An 18,549-nucleotide genomic window follows, 5' to 3' on the forward strand; every position below is an offset into this window, starting at 1 on the left:
TCGATCCCAGGACCCGGGGATCATGACCTGAGCTGAAGGCAGACGATTAATGACTGAGCCACCCAGGTGCCCCAAGAGACCTTTCTTGTTTCTTAAGAAAGGCTTGTATTGCTATATACTTTCCTCTTAGGACCGCCTTTGCTGCATCCCAAAGATTTTGAACAGTTGTGTTTTCATTTTCATTTGTTTCCATGAATTTTTTAAATTCTCCTTTAATTTCTGACCCATTCATTCTTTAGTAGGATGCTCTTTAGCCTCCATGTATTTGAGTTCTTTCCAACTTTCCTCTTGTGATTGAGTTCTAGTTTCAAAGCATTGTGGTCCGAAAATATGCAGGGAATGATCCCAATCTTTTGGTACTGGTTGAGACCCGATTTGTGACCTAGGATGTGATCTATTCTGGAGTATGTTCCATGGGCACTAGAGAAGAATGTGTATTCTGTTGCCTTGGGATGGAATGTTCTGAATATATCTGTGAAGTCCATTTGGTCCAGTGTGTCATTTAAAGCCTTTATTTCTAGGGTGTCGGGGTGGCTCAGATGGTTAAGTGTCTGTCTTCAGCTCAGGTCATGATCCCGTGGTCCTGGGATAGCCCCGCATCTGGCTCCCTGCTCTGCAGGAAGCCTGCTTCTCCCTCTCCTGCTCCCCCTGCTTGTGTTCTCTCTCTGGCTGTGTCTCTCTCTGTCAAATAAATAAATAAAATCTTTAAAAAAAAATAAAGCCCTTATTTCCTTGTTGATCTTCTGCTTAGATGATCTGTCCATTTAAGTGAGGGGGGGTGTTAAAGTCCCCTACTATTACTGTATTGTTGTCAATGTGTTTCTTTGATTTTGTTATTAATTGGCTTATATAATTGGCTGCTTCCATGTTAAGGGCATAGATATTTACAATTGTTAGATCTTCTTGTTGCATAGAACCTTTAAGTATGATATAATGTCCTTCCTCATTTCTTATTATAGTCTTTGCTTTAAAATCTAATTTGTCTGATATAAGGATTGCCACCCCAGCTTTCTTTTGGTGTCCATTAGCATGGTAAATGGTTTTCCGCACCCTCACTTTCAATCTGGAGGTGTCTTTGGGTCTAAAATGAGTTTCTTGCAGACAACATATTGATGGGTCTTGTTTTTTTAATCCAATCTGATACCCTGTGTCTTTTGATTGGGGCATTTAGCTCATTTACATTCAGGGTAACTATTGAAAGATATTAATTTAGTGCCATTGTATTTCCTGTAAGGTGACTGTTACTGTATACTGTCTCTATTCCTTTCTGGTCTATGTTACTTTTAGACTCTTTCTTTGCTTAGAAGACCCCTTTCAGTATTTCTTGTAGGGCTGGTTTAGTGTTTGCAAATTCTTTTAGTTTTTATTTGTCCTGGAAGCTTTTTATCTCTACTTCTGTTTTCAATGACAGCCTAGCTGGATATAGCATTCTTGGCTGCATATTTTTCTCATTTAGTGCTCTGAATATATCATGCCAGTCCTTTCTGGCCTGCCAGGTCTCTGTGGATAAGATGGTCTGCTGCCAATCTAATGTTTCTACCATTGTAGGTTATAGACCTCTTGTCCCAAGCTGCTCTCAGGATTTTCTCTTTGTCTCTGAGACTTGTAAGTTTTACTATTAGATGTCAGGGTGTTGACCTATTTTTATTGATTTTGAGGGGGGTTCTCTGTGCCTACTAGATTTTGATGCCTCTTTCCTTCTCCAAATTAGGGAAGTTCTCTGCTATAATTTGCTCCAATATACCTTCTGCCCCTCTCTTTCTTTCTTCTTCTGGGATCACAATTATTCTACTATTGTTTCTTCTTGTGGTATCACTTATCTCTTGAATTCTGCCCTCGTGATCCAGTAGTTGTTTATCTCTCTTTTCCTCAGCTTCTTTATTCTCCATCATTTGGTCTTCTATATCACTAATTCTGTCTTTTGCCTCATTTATCCTAGCAGTTAGAGCCTCCATTTTTGTTTTTGTTTTTTTTTTAAAGATTTTATTTATTTATTTGACAGAGAAAGACACAGTGAGAGAGTGAACACAAGCAGGGGGAGTGGGAGAGGGAGAAGCAGGCTTCCTGCTGAGCAGGGAGCCCGATGTGGGGCTCGATCCCAGGACCCTGGGATCATGACCTGAGCTGAAGGCAGGTGCTTAACCGACTGAGCCACCCAGGCGCCCCTAGAGCCTCCGTTTTTGATTGCACCTCATTAATAGCCTTTTTTATTTCAACTTGGTTAGATTTTAGTTCTTTCATTTCTCCAGAAAGGGTTTCTGTAGTATCTTCCATGCTTTTTTCAAGCCCAGCTAGTATCTTTATAATCATCATTCCGAACTCTAGTTCCGACATCTTACTAATGTCCATATTGATTGGGTCCCTGGCAGTCGGTACTGCCTCTTGTTCTTTTTTTTGAGGTGAGTTTTTCCATCTTGTCATTTTGTCCAGAGGAGAATAGATGAATGAGAGAACAAAATGCTAACAGGGTAACAATGACCCCAGAAAAATATACAGTAAACAAATCAGAAGAGACCCAAAACTGGGGGGAAAAGAAAGGGAAAGAAAGAAAGAAAGAAAAAAAAGAATATGATCAAATATGATCAGGCTGGCAAATAGATCACTGCCACACACCAGATTTTGGGTGTATTTTGGTCTGTTAGAAGAAACTGCCTCCCAAAATTTTAAAGAAAGAAAAGCTTATATAGGTACAAAAATAAGGGTAAATACGATGAAGGGATGGAATATGACTGTAAAGATGAAAATTATAAAAGATTTTATAAAAGGAATTGATAAGAAGTTGGTTGAAAAAAGAAAGAGGAGAATTAAAAAAAAAAAAGAAAGGGAGAGAATGTGATCAGGCAGGAGACTAGAACAAAGCCATACACTAGAGATTTAGGGTATATTTTGGTCTGTTAGAAGAAACTGTATCCCAAAATTTTAAAGAGAGAACAACTTGTATATATACAAAAAATGAGGTTAACTACAATGAAGGGATAGAATATGACTCTAAAAATGAAAAAAAAAAGACTTTAAAAAAGGGATTGATAAGATGTTGGTTGAAAAAGGGAAAAAGAAAAATTCAAAGAAAATAGAAAAAGAAAAAAAGAAAATTAAAAAAATTAATTTTGAAAGACTAAAGGATCATGGGAAAAAAGCCATGAATTCTATTCCCCTAGCGCTGGGGTTTTGTCGTTCTCATTGATCGGTAAACTTGGTCTTGACTGGCTGTTCTTGCTGATCTTCCGGGGGAGGGGCCTGTTGTCGTGGTTCCCAAATGTCTTTGCCGGTCCGGGCTAAGTAATCTGCTCGGGTTTGCTCTCGGGAGCTTTTGTTCCCTGCAAGCTCTCGGTACAGCTTTGGAGGATGAGAGGGAAAATGGCGGCTTCCCAGTCTCTGCCCTGGAGGAGCCGAGAACTCGGGGCCCCGCTTCTCCGTGCGCCCCTGGAGAAAAGCAGCCAGTCACTCCCATCTCCCCGGTCTCCGGCCGCACTCCGCGCTCACCCGGCCTGTGACCGAGCGTTTCTATCTCTGGCACCCGACCCCGTGTGGAGTCTCCAAACCCAGCACATCCCTGCGGTGCGCTCCCGCGCCGCTCCTCCCGGGGGAGGAAGGGGAGTCTCCCCAGCTCTGCCGCTTGTTGGGTCCCTGCTGGAGGAGCAGTGGCCCGACTGGGCCGCGGATCACAGTTTATGGCAACCCCGAGCTGAGAGCCCGCGCCTCGGCTCCATCTCTGCAGCCGGCTTTCCCGCTCCGATCCCTGGGAGCTCTGCCGCACTCAGGCACCCCCGGTCTTTCTGTGACCCCGAGGGTCCTGAGACCACACTGTCCCGCGAGGGTTCCACCCCCCGCTTAGCCACTGGAGCGACGTCCCTCAGCGGAGCTGACTTCTCTAACAGTTCCGATTTTGTGCTCCGCGGCTCTATCACTCACCGGTAGCCAGATGATGGGAGGCTCCCTCCCCACCGTGGTCTATCTTCCCAAATATCGCCTCGGATTCACTTCTCCGCACGTCCTACTTTCCAGAAAGTGGTCCCTTTTCTGTTCAGAGAGTTGCAGCTATCCTTTTCTTCGACCTCCTGTTGAGGTCATAGGTGTTCAGAATGGTTTGATCCCTATTCGGCTGAATTCCTGGGACCAGACGAAATTTAGGTCTCCTACTCCTCCGCCATCTTGCTCCTCCCAAAATCTTTTTAAACTTAGATTTTCTGAAGCAGTCATGGTTTATATTCCACTTTGATGTACTACTTTAATTCAATTATGTTCAATTATCTGTTTTCAAAAAAGGGATTTTTATTTCTAAAAACAAACCATATATAATTATAATTCATAATCATAATTCAAACAAGAATCAGAAATTGGTTAATTGCTAATACCTAAAGCTGATAAATAGGCAAACAATAAACAAACAAATAGCAAAACATGAATTAGCAGTTGAGAAACAACGAAATTTATTGTATTCTATTTAACATTGTTAGATCAGATGCTAGTAACAAAACTTGAACACAGCAACAATTCGATATGTCTTCTATGTTAGAGAAATTTAGGTGTAGAAAAAATATATACATTTACATGTCCACGCTGAACAGAGAACCTCAGTGGTAACAAAGGGATTCTGTGGCTTTTCAGAAATTCAGGAGGCTCTTCTTCATACAGTAGCCCTGTGGGGGCTTTCTGGTCATGGTCTCAAGCATATGTCCTTATATATCAAAGTGGCCATTACCAAACTTAGGAGCAATATCAATAACTAGCGAGGGGTGTTATGTCAATTGCGCTCAGATTGATATCTTGGACACACCTATCCACCACTTGCCATTGGAAGCTCTGCTCGGTTTTTGGCCTTTTGTAGTCTCAGGCATCCACCCTGTGATCTGGGCAGATGGCTGCAGCTGGCCCGGGGCTGCATGTCAGTGCTGGTTGGGTTGTCCACAGGTAGTGCAGGACGTGGCCTTGACCTGTGGCTACTAAGGGCTACATGGTCTGACAAGAGCACCACAGAGGAGACAAAACCCTTGGGGAAGCAGTCTGGGAGATGTTTTTAGCCATCAAGTCATCATTTTACATTAACCATAGAAAAAAGCTGCTGGACTTGAAAAATACTTCTATCATAAAAATTTCCAAACACATCCAAAGGTAGGAAGTACAACGAACCCCCTGCTTCAAGCCTGGCACTCATTCTGTGCACTTTTCTAGTATTTTAAAGCAAATTCCCAGTGTTTCATTTCATTCCTAAATACTTCAGCTTAACATCTTTTTTAAAAAGGGACATTGGCTTATATAACCTAATGCCACTGCCAACTTCACAAAATCAACAGATCCCTTAATATTTATTTAAAGCTCATTCTTCCTATTCAAATGTCCCTGATTGTCCAATACATGTCTTTTCTCAGTTGGCCTATCAGTCGAATGACTCATCTGCCTTATAATATTTCCAGATCACAGCACTATCATTGCTTTTTCCATTAAACGTCAAGTGAGGTGCCACAGCATTTCCTTGGCAAGATCCGTCACATTTCAAAATGTGAGAAAGTTGTGAAGAGATCCAGGGCCATTCAGAATATAGGTGTGGGTCCAAAGAAATCACACTGTGCATTCTACTTTTGTCTTTTCTGGAAGAAGTGTGGCCAGTCCATTCTTGGTGATATTTTCACTGATGTTTCTTTGCTTGTCTTGAGCCATCTTTATTCTGGGCAAGGAGAAGCATAGAATAAGCTCTGAGTGGAAAAGTGAGAGCTTCGTGGATGGAAGGGCTCTTGGGTCTCTGTCACTGCCCTGAGAAGGAGGGGCCTGCTGGTCCCAGAAGGAGGATGAAACTCCCCAGGGAGTTGCCCCCAGACCAGCCCAGCCCATCTGGAGCAGAGCCCCACCAACCTGCAGACACACCCAAGCCCAGCCCAGATCAGCCAAGCCACAGACCAGGAACCCACTTGCAAAGAAGTGTTCAGTGGGTCGATTCAGTGGGTAGAATGACCACCTTCATTCTAAAATAGAAAGCATGGCTGAACTTCATCTGGAGGAACAGACTGACCTCCTTGGTCACCACCATGTGGTTTTGCAGCCATAGGTTAGGTGAGAGGAGGGACTTTAGCCATGCGACAGGTCCCCTCCACATACAAAGTGATGATGTATTTAATAAAAGAAGAATTTGGCAGCATTGTATATGGCCTCCTGCATGATTTACCTCCAAATGCTTCATCAGGCTCCTGGACAGTCACCACCAAGTTTAATACACCCGAAGCCATTATTATATATACAGATGGAGGGGCAGGGGCAGTGGGAGTCCTGAGTCCAGAGTCCTGAAATGGGCCCAGGGGGTGCCCCACTCCTGCCAGGGCAGCAAGAACCCCAGCAGACCCATTCCCACTGCTCCGTCCCCACAATCTACAAGGACTTTCTGAAATGCTGGAGAGAGGGAGCAGGGAGTCTCCTACCTCTTCTCTGTCTCCTGGATGGTGTTCAGCAATGGCTGGTTATTCGTCTCCATCAGGAAGGAGCCTGCTACAGCCGCCACGATAGGGACCAGGCCAAATATCACAGGCTGTAGCAGTGGGCTATGGTTGCCTAGGATATAGACCATGGGGGACAAGAGGGAGCCCAGGCGTGTGCTGAAGATTCCGGCACTCATCCCTATCTGCCTGTGGTGAGAGAGACCATAGGAAGGGTTTGGGAGCCTGCATGCGCACTGCCCTAATTCAAGCACCTGCGACAAGTCTAATAGGATTTGGTGAATGAATGAATGAATGAACCAGGCGCTGAGTCTCAGCACCAGTGCACAAGGGATAAGAAGGCTGTGTGGCGAAGGGCCAGATCTTGGTATGGGTCATGTGGGGGCACATCATGAGGAAGGGAACATTCATCTCAGATGTGGCCCTGCAGGATGCTTATTGGGAACCATAACAATGATGGAAAAACTGACAGCTAATACTTAAACCGAGCACGTGTTTTGTGCTAGGCACTGTTCCAGTACTCGACGTCCTCAACTCCTCGATTTGCTACCGCTATCTAGCATATTTACACTTTTCTGAAGCTATAGAAATGAGACCATTTATGGAGTGCCTGTCAAGCTCCCGTCACTACTCCAAGAGCAATGTCCTATGATAACCAAAATCACGATAAAATAGTGACATGAACCTACTCCTTTGAGATGTGACACCACAAAACTATTTCCAAATGGAGGCTGGTTTCCTTAGTGGCCCAGTCCTGAGGGACAGAGGCTGCCCTCTTGGTCCCAGAGACTCTGATCCATCTTCTTACCTGACTTCTGTTGGGAAGAGCTCCATGGTGTATAGGTAGAGACAACTAAAACAGCCAGCCAGGCTCCCTTTTCCAAGTAAACAGAGGATCATCTGAAAGGTATTCATGTCTGAGGGAAGGCGGTGGGTGGGGTGTAGACAAAAGGAAATTAATTAAATGTCAATGCAATCACCTGTTCTGACATCTCAATGTGTCAAGCACCTCCCTGCCTCAGGGCCTTTGCACTCGCAGTTCTCGCTCCTCAGCGTGCTCCCCTCCCCATTATTCACCTATTATTTCTCATTCTTCTTCAGAGCTCAACTCAAATGCTACTTTGGCCAACGCTATTCACTGTATCAAGCCCGCTGTATATTTCCTGACTCCCTGGGGCACTGATCCCAACAGCAATTGATACAAAGCGATTGGTTACTGTCTGTCTCCCTGAAGGCCTCTAGGCTCCATGAGCCTGGGTCTGGTCTGAGCCCAGGGTAGGCAGGTGCTCAAGAAATAGCTGTGAAGTAACTAACAACCAAAGTTGATATTTTCAGTTGAGGAAGGGGGAGTTGGGGAGTGAGGGATGCTGAGATTAGCCCTGTCCTGGGGAGTCGGAGAAGTGACTGTCCCATGGACACAGTGTTCTCATCAGTAAAATGATAGATGAGGCAGTCTTCAACACACCTCCCACTTGCAGGATTCTAGATTTCTGTGATTCCTACAACCATCTCAAATTAGTATCCCTTGCTACTAGATCTCAGAAGGCTGAATTTATACCTTTATAAACTTACTTATATGATGATAACTAAAATTTATTCGGTGTTTACTATGAGCCAGGCACTGGGATAAGAACTTTTACACATGATCTTTTATTATTCTTTAAAATATTATTTCAAACATATGGAAAACTATAGAGATTGATATAACAAAAACACCCATGAAGCCATCATGTTGTTTTCTCCAATGTTAACACCTCTTAGCTGTGTGACCTTGGACAAGTCACTTCACCTCTCTGTGCTTTATTTATGCTTCAGTTATAAAAGCACTTCATGGAGTCCTCGTGACAGTCAGATGAGTTGATACATGTGAAGTGCTAGCACAGTGCTTGGCATGCTGTCAACCCCCAATAAGGGCCTCTTAATTATTCTTCCTAAATAACTGTGAGGGTCAGCAGAGGGTAAGTGGGTCAACTTGTCCATGATCACAGGAGACCACTTGAAAACAGGTTCATCTGGTTCTCTAGTCTGCTCTGAATCATCAAACCATACCATGTTGTCCATCATATCAGAAGAGAATTTTCATGAGACCCAGAAGAAAACCTCACCTTGAGGAAGAAATGCAGTGACAAGGATTGTGCAACCGGCCACCAGCAGCAGGGAGACGGTGGTGATTCGGCGGCCAAAGTAGGCCATACTCAGGCCTGTCATCAGCTTCGTGGGGATATCCACCACTGTAAACAGCACTTGTGTCCAGTAGATGTTGAACCCAAATCTCTGCACATCTAAACCCAGCCCATAGAAGGAAAAGCCCGTGGAAAACCTGGAAGAGAGAAAGTGCCGGTAGTTTATTTCATACCCTAGAGGTGGCCCATGGTTTGCCTTTCTTTCCAATGGAAGGAGTCTATCCAACATTTTGGCCATGGATGGGATGGGATCCTATTCTAAAACCAAATCCTCTCAAGTTCCAGACTTTGCCAGGTTTTCCCATCTTCTCAGATTGCTTAGCCATGATGGGTTGCCTGCATCTCTGTCTCAAGCCAGTGGGGCACCAGGGAATGACAACTCAGGAACAGGTGGCAGGTGAATGACTCGGGGGTCACTCTCTGGGGCTCCACTCACCATCCCAGGGCGATACAGCAAGTGATCCTGCAGAGTCCCGGAGTGCGGAAGAGATCTAGGAAGAATGGGGACTCCTTCACAGCAGCTGTGTCCTCCTGCACGTGGATCCTTACAACCTGGTAGGAAAAGACCAGGGTCTTTTGGGGATGCCGGAAGAAAGGGCTCTGGCCCTTAGTCCTTCCACTTTCTGATGCCATAGAGTTACTTGATTCCTCCCACATTGGCCAATTCCTTCACACACACCTCCAAGAAGAAATAGAGGACTTCAAATTTTGGGTGTGTCTTCTCTTTTGGAGCAACTTCTCCTTTTCTTTTAACTAGCCTTTCCTGATGGTCAACAATGACCATCGTTTATTGAACGCTTGTTATTTGTCAGATGGGGGTCTAAGTACTTGACGTGAACTAACTTATTGAATGTAAGGGAGAGTCTATTATCCTTTTTACAGATGAGGAAACTGAAGCTCAGAAGGTTAAATAACTTGCCCAAGATCACAGAGCTATACGGAGAGAGCTAGGAGTCAAACCCAGGTGAATGGCCCCGAGTCTGGGATCTTAGCCATTGTTATTTTGTTTCTTCACGTTCATAGTTAGAAAGGTCCCTGCCTCTCCTTTCTCTAGTACCACTCCCAATTCCTACTCTCCAGAAGCAACTGCCTTCCACTCTTCTAGGTGTTTCTTCTCATATTTATCTCCTATTTGCAGATAAAATGCTATACTGCTATGGCTTGATTTTCCAACTTTAGATTGATTTATACTAAGAAAGAATGAGGATTTAACCCTCTTACTCTACCACTGCTGACCGATAACTTCCCTTCTGTAATTCTCCCAATGTAAGTCTCATTCAGAGTTGAACCATGTAGTGTACTCTTGATTATATTTCTTTCTGTGACGTGAGTTTTTATTTTCCTGGAGTTAATAATTGCCTCTTTGGTGTATTTGCTTGCTTATACTCTTGATTTCTTAAGTACTTGGCACTAATTTATGCCCAAATTCTTTGATAGAACCATAAAACTCTTGTTAAGATAAAGTATAACAAGCAATCTCTCAGCATCATTTTTTTTTTCTTCATGAAAGGCCTCCAGTATATGGCTATTCTTTTGCTTCAGTACAGACTGATTGTTCTCTAGGTTTTCTGTACAACTCTTTCCCTTCTTCTCTACCTTTCTCCTATTTTGGATCTTCTATTTCCTGGATTCCCTGGTTGACATTCTTGTTTTGGTGGAATGTACCCTGTGGTAGCTTCTGAGAAAGGGTGTAACAGGACACGTTTCCCACAGGTCCTCTGGCTATCTGATGGTGGCAGCTACTACTTCTGGATGTAGAAACTTAACTCTTTGTTCACCCTTGGCAGCCAACTTAAGCCCTCACTGAGAATTACCACCAGGTCAGGAGGAAGGGTTCAGGTAGTGTGTGGGTTCCCTTTGTGCATACCTCTGGAGTGAGTTTCCTTCCCTGCTCCTTTCTGCCATTTAATCTTGCCACAGTCTGCAGATTTTTCACAGCCTTGTCAGGTTTGTTGTGAGTGATGAGCCAGCAAGCCGATTCTGGCAGGCCCCTAGTAGTGAGAGGGAATGGGGTGAGGGAGGGAATGATCTGGAGGCATGATCAGACAAGGCAGAGCCTCCTGCCCACCCCTGACCCTGACCAGCTGGAGGTGCCAAGGGATCTCCACCCACAGTACCCACGCAGGCACTGGGCTCACTGTCCCAATCACCATATGTCAAGGGCTGGCCCACTTGAAAACAAGGAGATCCAAGGGAAAATCCAAAAAAGCAAAACGGGAGGAATAAGGAGAGCAACTGTGAATGGGCTGGTGGTTGTTTCCCCCATTTTCCTTTTCATCAGATCGCAAGATACAGACGTAAGCATGTGTTTGCTTTTGCAAAACGATCTCCAAGTTGTACACGTATTCTGTTACCTGCATTTCTCATTTCATGCTACACTCTCAAAATCTCTCATGGCACTAGTATGGATTTTCAGTGTCATTTTTCTGAGAGTTCTTACTTTCATTGTGGCTCTGGATTTGTATAGTAAACCTCATCTCATTGGCTGAGTGGAGTGGCCAAACATCTTCAAGTCTGACTCCATGAGGCATTTCATGGGAGCCTGGGGCTTCTAAGGGGCCTTGCAGTCACTCAGGACTGAATTTGTTATGGGTCAAGTGTGCAGCCACTTAGACCCCCAAATGGTGCGGGACTATTCACCAAGGACAATATGGAGAAAAAATCAAATGACACCTCATCGTATACCAAGGGTCCTCTCTTCTCTCCTTAAGGAGGTCAGATCTCAGCGGACCCAAGCCAAAGTAAGCTCTGAGGTCAGCAAACACTTCCCAGGAAGACAGACCAGACAAGGCAACTCTGCACAGTACGTCTGGGAGACGACGTACCAAGAGTAGAGAAGAATAATCACGTAGGCGACAGAAACGGTGCCCTGTAGCCAGCGCCACTGCTGGATGAGGTAGGCCAGGCCCGTGAGGACCACCTGGCCCAGCGTGATCATATACATGGTGTAGATATTGACCAGCGTCCGCTTCTGCGTCGGGGTCCACTCCATGGCTGGGAATGACAAGTTCGGCATTGCTGGTAATGAGCTCCACAGGGCCAGGGAGAGAGGTCAGCCTGGGTTGGCCAGTGACAGGGACCCCAGGGCTCCGCAGGGGTACTCACCGAGGCAGAGGCTGGTGATAATGATGCCGGTCATTGCCACCCCACTGAGGAAGCGGAGCACGCAGTAGGCGGGGAAGCTGGGCGCAAAAGCGGCGCTGGTGCCCATGATGATCATCAGCAGGGTCCCGCTCTGCAGCGCCGTCTTGCGCCCACACCTGCAACCGGGACAGATGGGGCGGCCAGGCTGAGCCCGGGGTCCGGCTGCAAAGACGACTAGAGGCCACTCTGCCTCTGCTTTCGCTCCAGTCTGCTCCCCTCCACCTGTCAGCCCCCCACTTCACTGCATCCTTAGACAAGGGCTTGGGAAGCCGCGTTCACAATGTGATCAAGGGTCCTAGGAAGGTATCCCTGACCTCCTCTTAACACCCTCCCAATCGAAGAAAAAGGCCTTGGGAAGGGACTCCCTCCTTGCCCCGGCCCCTCCCCCCACGAGTTGCCAAGGCCTAGAATTCCCCTATGGGAGGATGCTCAATTCTTTGCCTCTTGGCTCTGTTCCTTGTTAAAGTATAGCTGTCTCCAGGGCGCCTGGGTGGCTCAGTTGGCTAAGCGACTGCCTTCGGCTCAGGTCATGATCCTGGAGTCCCTGGATCGAGTCCCGCATCGGGCTCCCTGCTCAGCAGGGAGTCTGCTTCTCCCTCTGACCCTCCCCCCCCCATGTGCTTTCTCTCTCTCTCAAATAAATAAACAAAATCTTTAAAAAAAAAAAGTATAGCTGTCTCTGAATGGGGCTATAACGGGCATCTGAGTATGGCTTCTAGTCCCTGTCCCATGGGGGAGGGAGTGTGAGCAATGGCTCGAATGTTCCAAAGGACCCTTGTCCCCACACTCATTCTCTTCTACCTCCTCTTAGACCCCTGTGTGCCAGGCAGGTGCCAAGGGCTGAGGACTCCACCAGGAGCTCACTTGCCCTTTCCCACGGGACCCCCCTACCTGTACCCACAGCCCTGGCCTGGGGCACTGTACGAGAGCTGTGGTCAGGGAGAAATCAGACAATAAGTAAGATAAATGGGTAAAATACATAGACCGTCAGAGGCTACAGAACAAACCAGAGCAGAGCAGGGGGACACGGAATGTCAGAGGGGCTGCAGTTGTAAATAAGGTGGCCAGAGAAGGTCCTCTGGGCAGGTGACACAACGTACCACCACAGACATAGCACTGAGGTGTGCTGGGGCTCCTCCCAGGTCATCTCAGGTCAATAGCATCATTATCCCCATTTTACAGATGAGAAAACAGAGGCTCAAGCTGAAATGACTTGCCCCACACCCACAGCCGGTGAGAAATCCACATCACTGTACTTCGAGGCTGTGAGAAGTGACCTGAAGAGGTGTCCTGGGCATAATGCCCCTGGTGGGGGCAACAGCCAGTGCAAGGGCAGGAGGAAGAAGGGGGGGTGGGGCTGGGTTCACGGCAGTGGATCTGGGGCCAGCCCAGGTAGGGCCAGCATGCCATGTGCCCATTAGGCTTCACTGGCTAGGAACTGGAGAGCTGGTGGAAGGTTGAGCAGAGGAGGGCCAGGATCTGTTCTGTATCAAGAAGATGGCTCTTCCCATCGATTTGAGAGTAACAGAAGGCAAGGTCAAGGATAGGAAGAAGCAGGGAGGCTCCTTCGAAGGCTGTTTCAGCCAGCCAGGTGCAAGATGAACGAGTGGTAGCCAAGGGGATGGCGAGAGGAGGGGGTGGGTCCTGGTCTATGTTGATGACAGAGCCAACAGGGTTTGCTGGTATACTGGAGAGGAGGGGAGAGTGGGGGATGTAGGGGGGAAGGGGGGAGTAGTCAAGGGGATGTCTCAAAAGGGATCAGGAAAACAGTGGAGAAGAGGTAGGGTTTACACACTCTGGAGGTCATTCCTACCCATTCCCTACCAGGGCTCTTTCCAGAGGTGGGTGCCTGGAGGTAGACTGGAGCTCTACCTCGGATGCCCCGTGGCTCTCAGCTATCTGAATACAAGATACTATTTGGCCAGGCTGCAGGCCCCTTGTTACTGGGGGACTGGCATTTAAAGCAAGAGCTCCCTGCCGGCCCCATGGAGATGACTTAGTTCCCTCCTTTCACCTCTGGGTCGGGTGGGGGTGAGGACAGAGTCTGGGGCCCTCCAGATAGCCTCCTTTCCGATGAGCAAGGCCTTTGCATCACCAGTTCCTCCTGCCCAGAGCTCAAGGCTGGGCATCCCAACACAGGGGTCCGAGGCTGAGTATTCCTGGAGCCCAGCCAGGGGAGACAGGGAAGACTGGGGCCACTGGGTGACTGGGAGAGTCCCTCAATTGTACAGAAATGATCCCAAGAGCTAAGTGAATTGTCTATGGTTTCATAGAGGAGCAGAGCCCAGCTCTGCTGATGTCCACTTGAAATGCTCTTTCTGCTGCACCGGAGGGATGCAGCCTATAGGCTGGCAAAAACCAAGAGAGGTAAAAGACTAGAAGACACTGTACCCAGGGCTGGCTTTCTCAGAAATGTGCCTTGGCTTGTTTAGCTTTAACCAGGATTATCTGTCTAGATGTGGCATCGAGCACAGAGCTTTTTCCTCACGGGAACATCATCGTCACTTCCAAGAATAAGCACTAAATGTCCATGCTGGAATCAGTTTTCTGTAGGACCAGTGGTGCTAAGCCTCATTTCATCTGTGAAATGGGAGCAGCTACCCAGGGCTACTGGGAGGATGTGGGAGAGCGCTCAGTAGAATTAGCTGTTCACAACAATAATGACCATCACAGGGCCTCCTTCTTCCTGGGGAAGCGACCTGTGGAGGCAACCCTGCGGGGAAATCATGGTTGGCAGAAATGAGACCACGGACCCAGCGTCATCACCATTCATATGACGAAGGCGTTCTGCCACGTGACTCAAAATTCATCCCCAGGCAGAAAGTAATTTGAGATTCATGATTGCAATTCATTGCAGAACAAAAAAGGGAGGCACCATCACCTCAGCCACATCGGATGCATGACCAGGGACTGTCTTCTAGAAAAGTGGGGTGTCCAGGACCCGGGCAGGGAGGGGTGAGCGCTCTACCCTGGCCCATCCTTTTGAGGTCTCAGTTGCGGCCCTGGCTGTCTGGCAGGGAGAAGGACATGGGGGGGGGTCTTCCCAAGTGGGGTCCTGAGCCTTTGAGGACTGTGGGGATAGCATGAACTCTAGCCTCGTAGGAAGCTTCTGGAGACTTCCTCGGGCCTCCTCCCCTCACCTGTCAGAGAAGATGCCAAAAGCAGTAGCTCCAACCAGCTGTCCCGTCATGTATATGGACTGAGCAATGGACTTCAGTGACTTGTGCTCGCACACCAGGTCCCACTGGAGGAAAAGAGACAGAAGTGTCAGCAGGTGGCTCATGCATCCTCACCATGTGGCTTCCACAGAATATTAAGAGCTGCCTCGTCACCTCTTACACACTAATACGGTCCCACAGCTTGCCCTTAAGCACAAAACGCTGCCATCCTGAGCACTGGCCCTTTTATTTTAAATGGCACAAACCTCTATATCAATGTCAAGCACATTATCCCAGATGTTTTATAAAACACATGGTCCTGAGTCTTAGGAAACCTCTACCCTAAAAGAAAGACAACCAACACGAATCTAGACCCAGTTTACTTGAAATGCTTCATTTTTTCCTTCTTTTTGTTCTCATTTCATTCAGTGGTCTGAGAAATTTGGGGGAAAACAAGAAAACAGGGGCACCTGGGTGGCTCAGTCAGTTAAGCATCTATCTTCAGCTCAGGTCATGATCCTAGGGTCCTGGAATCGAGCCCTGCATCGGGCTCTGCTTAGCAGGGAGCCTGCTTCTCCCTCTCCCTCTCCCTCTGCCGCTCCCCCTGCTTGTGATCTCTTGCTCTCTGTCAAATAAATAAATAAAATCTTTTTTAAAAATCTTAAAAAAAAACACAAGAAAATGGATGTCATTTCGATTTTCTGACTGCTTTGCAAATAGCTAAGTGAAGGCAAAATAAAATCATTGGACCAAATGTTGGCGAGCGGGGCAGTGGGATGGAGTACTCAGACATGTCTGAACATCTCATACACAGAGAAGACTGTTTGGCAGAATCTGGGGCCACTCTATGATCCTATAATCCCACCCCTGGGCATACATCCAGCAGAAACGAATACCCGTGTCCACCCCAATACATGTACAAGAATGCGCATGACTATGATACTCATAATAGCCCCAAACTGGAAACAGCACAGGTGCATTTCAGCGGTAGTATGGACATATACTGGGCACCTGGGTGGCTCAGTCGTCTAAACGTCTGCCTTTGGCTCAGGTCATGATCCCAGGGTCCTGGGATCGAGTCTTGCAATGGGCTCCCTGCTCAGTGGGGAGTCTCCTTCTCCCTCTCCCTCTACTCCTCCCCCCTGCTTGTGCTCTCTCTCTCTCTCTCAAATAAATAAAATATTTTTTAAAAATTACTTAAAAAAAAAGAATGGGCATACACTCTGTGGCATATTCGTGCAACGGAATGCTCTGAGGAACTGAGAAAGAACCAACTCCCAAAGCATATATCAACATGGATGACTCTTAAAAATCTATATTGAATGAAAAAAAAATCCCAACACACTAAAGAACACATACTCTTTGATTCCATTCATATGAAATTCAAGCATAAGCAGTACCAAGAGATGGTGATAGAAGTCTGATTGGTGGTTATACTGGAGGTTGGGGAGGGGGGTAGTAGTGATGCAGAAGATTACAAGGGAACCTTCTGGGGTCCTTAGAAATAACCTGTATCTTGACCTGGTGTTTACATATGTAAAATTTATCCAGCTGCACATTTAAATTTTGAGCATTTAATGGAGTAAGTTACGTCTCCATTAAAATAAAACAAACAAACAAAATCATCTGAAGACCCAGCGTTCAGCTCTAACTTTACCTCACCTCAGAAACAATTGAGGAGCCAACAGTCTGGTCATACACCCACCCATCCAGGCAGGCCTCGGTGTCCAAGCTCAAAGAGGAGGTGCCATTGAGGTTTAAGATCTGCCAGTGGGGCTCAGAGAACCTCAGGCACCGCTCAGGCTTCTGGTCCTTGTCCAGTGGGATGAAGACTTGCAGCAAGTCCCCATCCCCGACACCATCTGGGACATGAGACCCATTGGTCCAGTTGGTTGGCCGGCAGTGATGCTCTGGGGTCGTGGCAGTGAAGTTCTGCAGGAAGCTGTGACAGGCGATCAGGATGGCAGGGAACATCATGAGAACAGTTTGGAGGATTTGGAAGTTCCCCATGCCGCCGATGGTGTGGAGCAAGTCGGAGAATCCCATGGTGTTCTTTCCACTATAGCTGTTGACTGAAACGTTTCCACACACCTACTTGCGGGCTATTTTATAGACTCTCTAGCCTCCTTCTAGTGGGTTCTTGGGAAAGAGCGTCTGGGCATTTGCCCAGAACCATAGTATCATTACATCTTATTTGCTCTCCATGAGGAAATAAGGTGTTCCTACATAAGAATATTTCTTCAAGGAATAAACTTCATGTGACCATTTAAATAGAAGCCTTCCAGATAAGTTCCCTGTGTCTTAATTGCATAAGTCCGTTGTCAATATTTACCGAAGACCTGCAGACTGGTTATCCTTCCCAGGCCTATGAGCATCTTTACAGCTGTGTGCGTGGCAACAAAAAGTGATAAATTCTTGGGCGCCCAGGAGGCTCACTCGGTTAAGTGTCTGCCTTCGGCTCAGGTCATGATCTCTGGGTCCTGGGACTGAGGCCCACATTGGGCTCCCTGCTCCGCGGGGAGCCTGATTCTCTCTCTCCTTCCTGCCACTCCCCTTGCTTGTGCTCTCTCTCTGTCTCGAATAAATAAATAAACAAATAAAATCTTTAAAAAAAAGGTGATAAATTCTCTGAGTCAGCCTTGGTTAAGATGAGAGGCGAAAGCGTAGGCCATGGTCAAACTCGTATTCAAGACAGTACCAGGCCACGGTTGAGGCCTGACTAATTTGGCTGGTAAAGACACAACGAGCCACTTTCAGGTTTAAGGCTTATTACTTACAAAGACAGCGAGAAGGCGAATAAGCCAAAGGTGTCAGCTCCCTGAAGCTCTTGTCCTATGTACTAAAAAGGACAACCTTGAGACCAAAGGGGTCTGGGGACTGCAAGGTGAGTTGTGGGGTGCCCCGCAGCTGAGTGCTTTTATATCCTGCAGCTCTCTCCTGAGGGGGGTGGTCAGAGGCCTCAGGCCACATCCGAACACGGAGGTGACAAGGAAGTCTCATGATGCTTCTGGGTACATAGGTGGGTGAGGGGCAGATGGCCTCATGGTGGCTCCCACAGTTCTCCTACCCTCCGGTGTCCCGGAGGACCATAGCTTCTTGCCCAGAATCAGACAAGCTGTGGTTCAAGCCTCTGCCTGGTGGCCTGTGTGGACATGTTCAGCGTCACCAGGGTGCCATGGCCAAGCATTCCCCCAAAACTCCACCCCCAACCTTTTCCTTGCAGCTGAGGCCACCCCATCGGACACCAAAATTAATTGCACTGACAGGGGCTTGAACCAAGTGTTTTTTCAATTTTTAAAAATTGTGATTTAAAAATTATGATAAAATACACATAAAATTTGCCATCTTAACCATGTTTAAATGCACAGTTCAGTGGTATTAAATACACTCACAATGCTGTGCAAACATCACTACCATTTACCTCTACAACTCTTCATCTTGTCGAACTGAAACTCTGTCCCCATGAAACACTAACTCCCCATCCCCCACTCCCCAGGCCCTGGCAACCACCCTTCTACTTCCTGTCTCTATGATTTTGACCACTCTAAGCACCTCATATAAATGGAGTGATGCAGATTTGGTTTTTTTGTGACTGGCTTATTTCACTTAGCATAATGTCCTTGTGGTTCATCCATGCTG

At 47.0% G+C, this 18,549-nt stretch overlaps 1 protein-coding gene across 1 annotated transcript; it reads right to left on the reverse strand.

Annotated features, from left to right (window-relative positions):
* Positions 1-5,559: 5,559 nt before the first annotated feature.
* LOC114220257 (solute carrier family 22 member 20-like) lies at positions 5,560-18,347 on the reverse strand. The gene is made up of 11 exons (XM_088017988.1): positions 18,332-18,347; positions 16,573-16,982; positions 14,893-14,996; positions 11,714-11,868; positions 11,434-11,602; positions 10,476-10,599; positions 9,045-9,160; positions 8,531-8,745; positions 7,234-7,342; positions 6,411-6,614; positions 5,560-5,665 (listed from the first exon to the last, which is right to left on the reverse strand). The coding sequence occupies exons 1-11, from the start codon at positions 18,345-18,347 to the stop codon at positions 5,560-5,562; spliced, it is 1,728 nt and encodes a 575-aa protein (XP_087874114.1).
* Between the last annotated feature and the right edge of the window lie 202 nt (positions 18,348-18,549).

The sequence above is a fragment of the Eumetopias jubatus genome, unplaced genomic scaffold (assembly GCF_037043125.1).
Source record: "Eumetopias jubatus isolate StellerSeaLion01/CBP00866 unplaced genomic scaffold, mEumJub1_p1.0 scaffold_13, whole genome shotgun sequence".
Lineage (NCBI taxonomy): Eukaryota > Metazoa > Chordata > Mammalia > Carnivora > Otariidae > Eumetopias > Eumetopias jubatus.

Excerpts from the sequence above, each read along its gene's own strand:
- LOC114220257 (XM_088017988.1), bottom strand. Across the intron at positions 10,600-11,433 it reads ATTATTCTTCTCTACTCTTG|GGGCCTGCCAGAATCGGCTT; the intron begins GTACGTCGTCTC and ends TCTCACTACTAG. Across the intron at positions 7,343-8,530 it reads CACTGCATTTCTTCCTCAAG|ACATGAATACCTTTCAGATG; the intron begins GTGAGGTTTTCT and ends GCCTTCCCTCAG.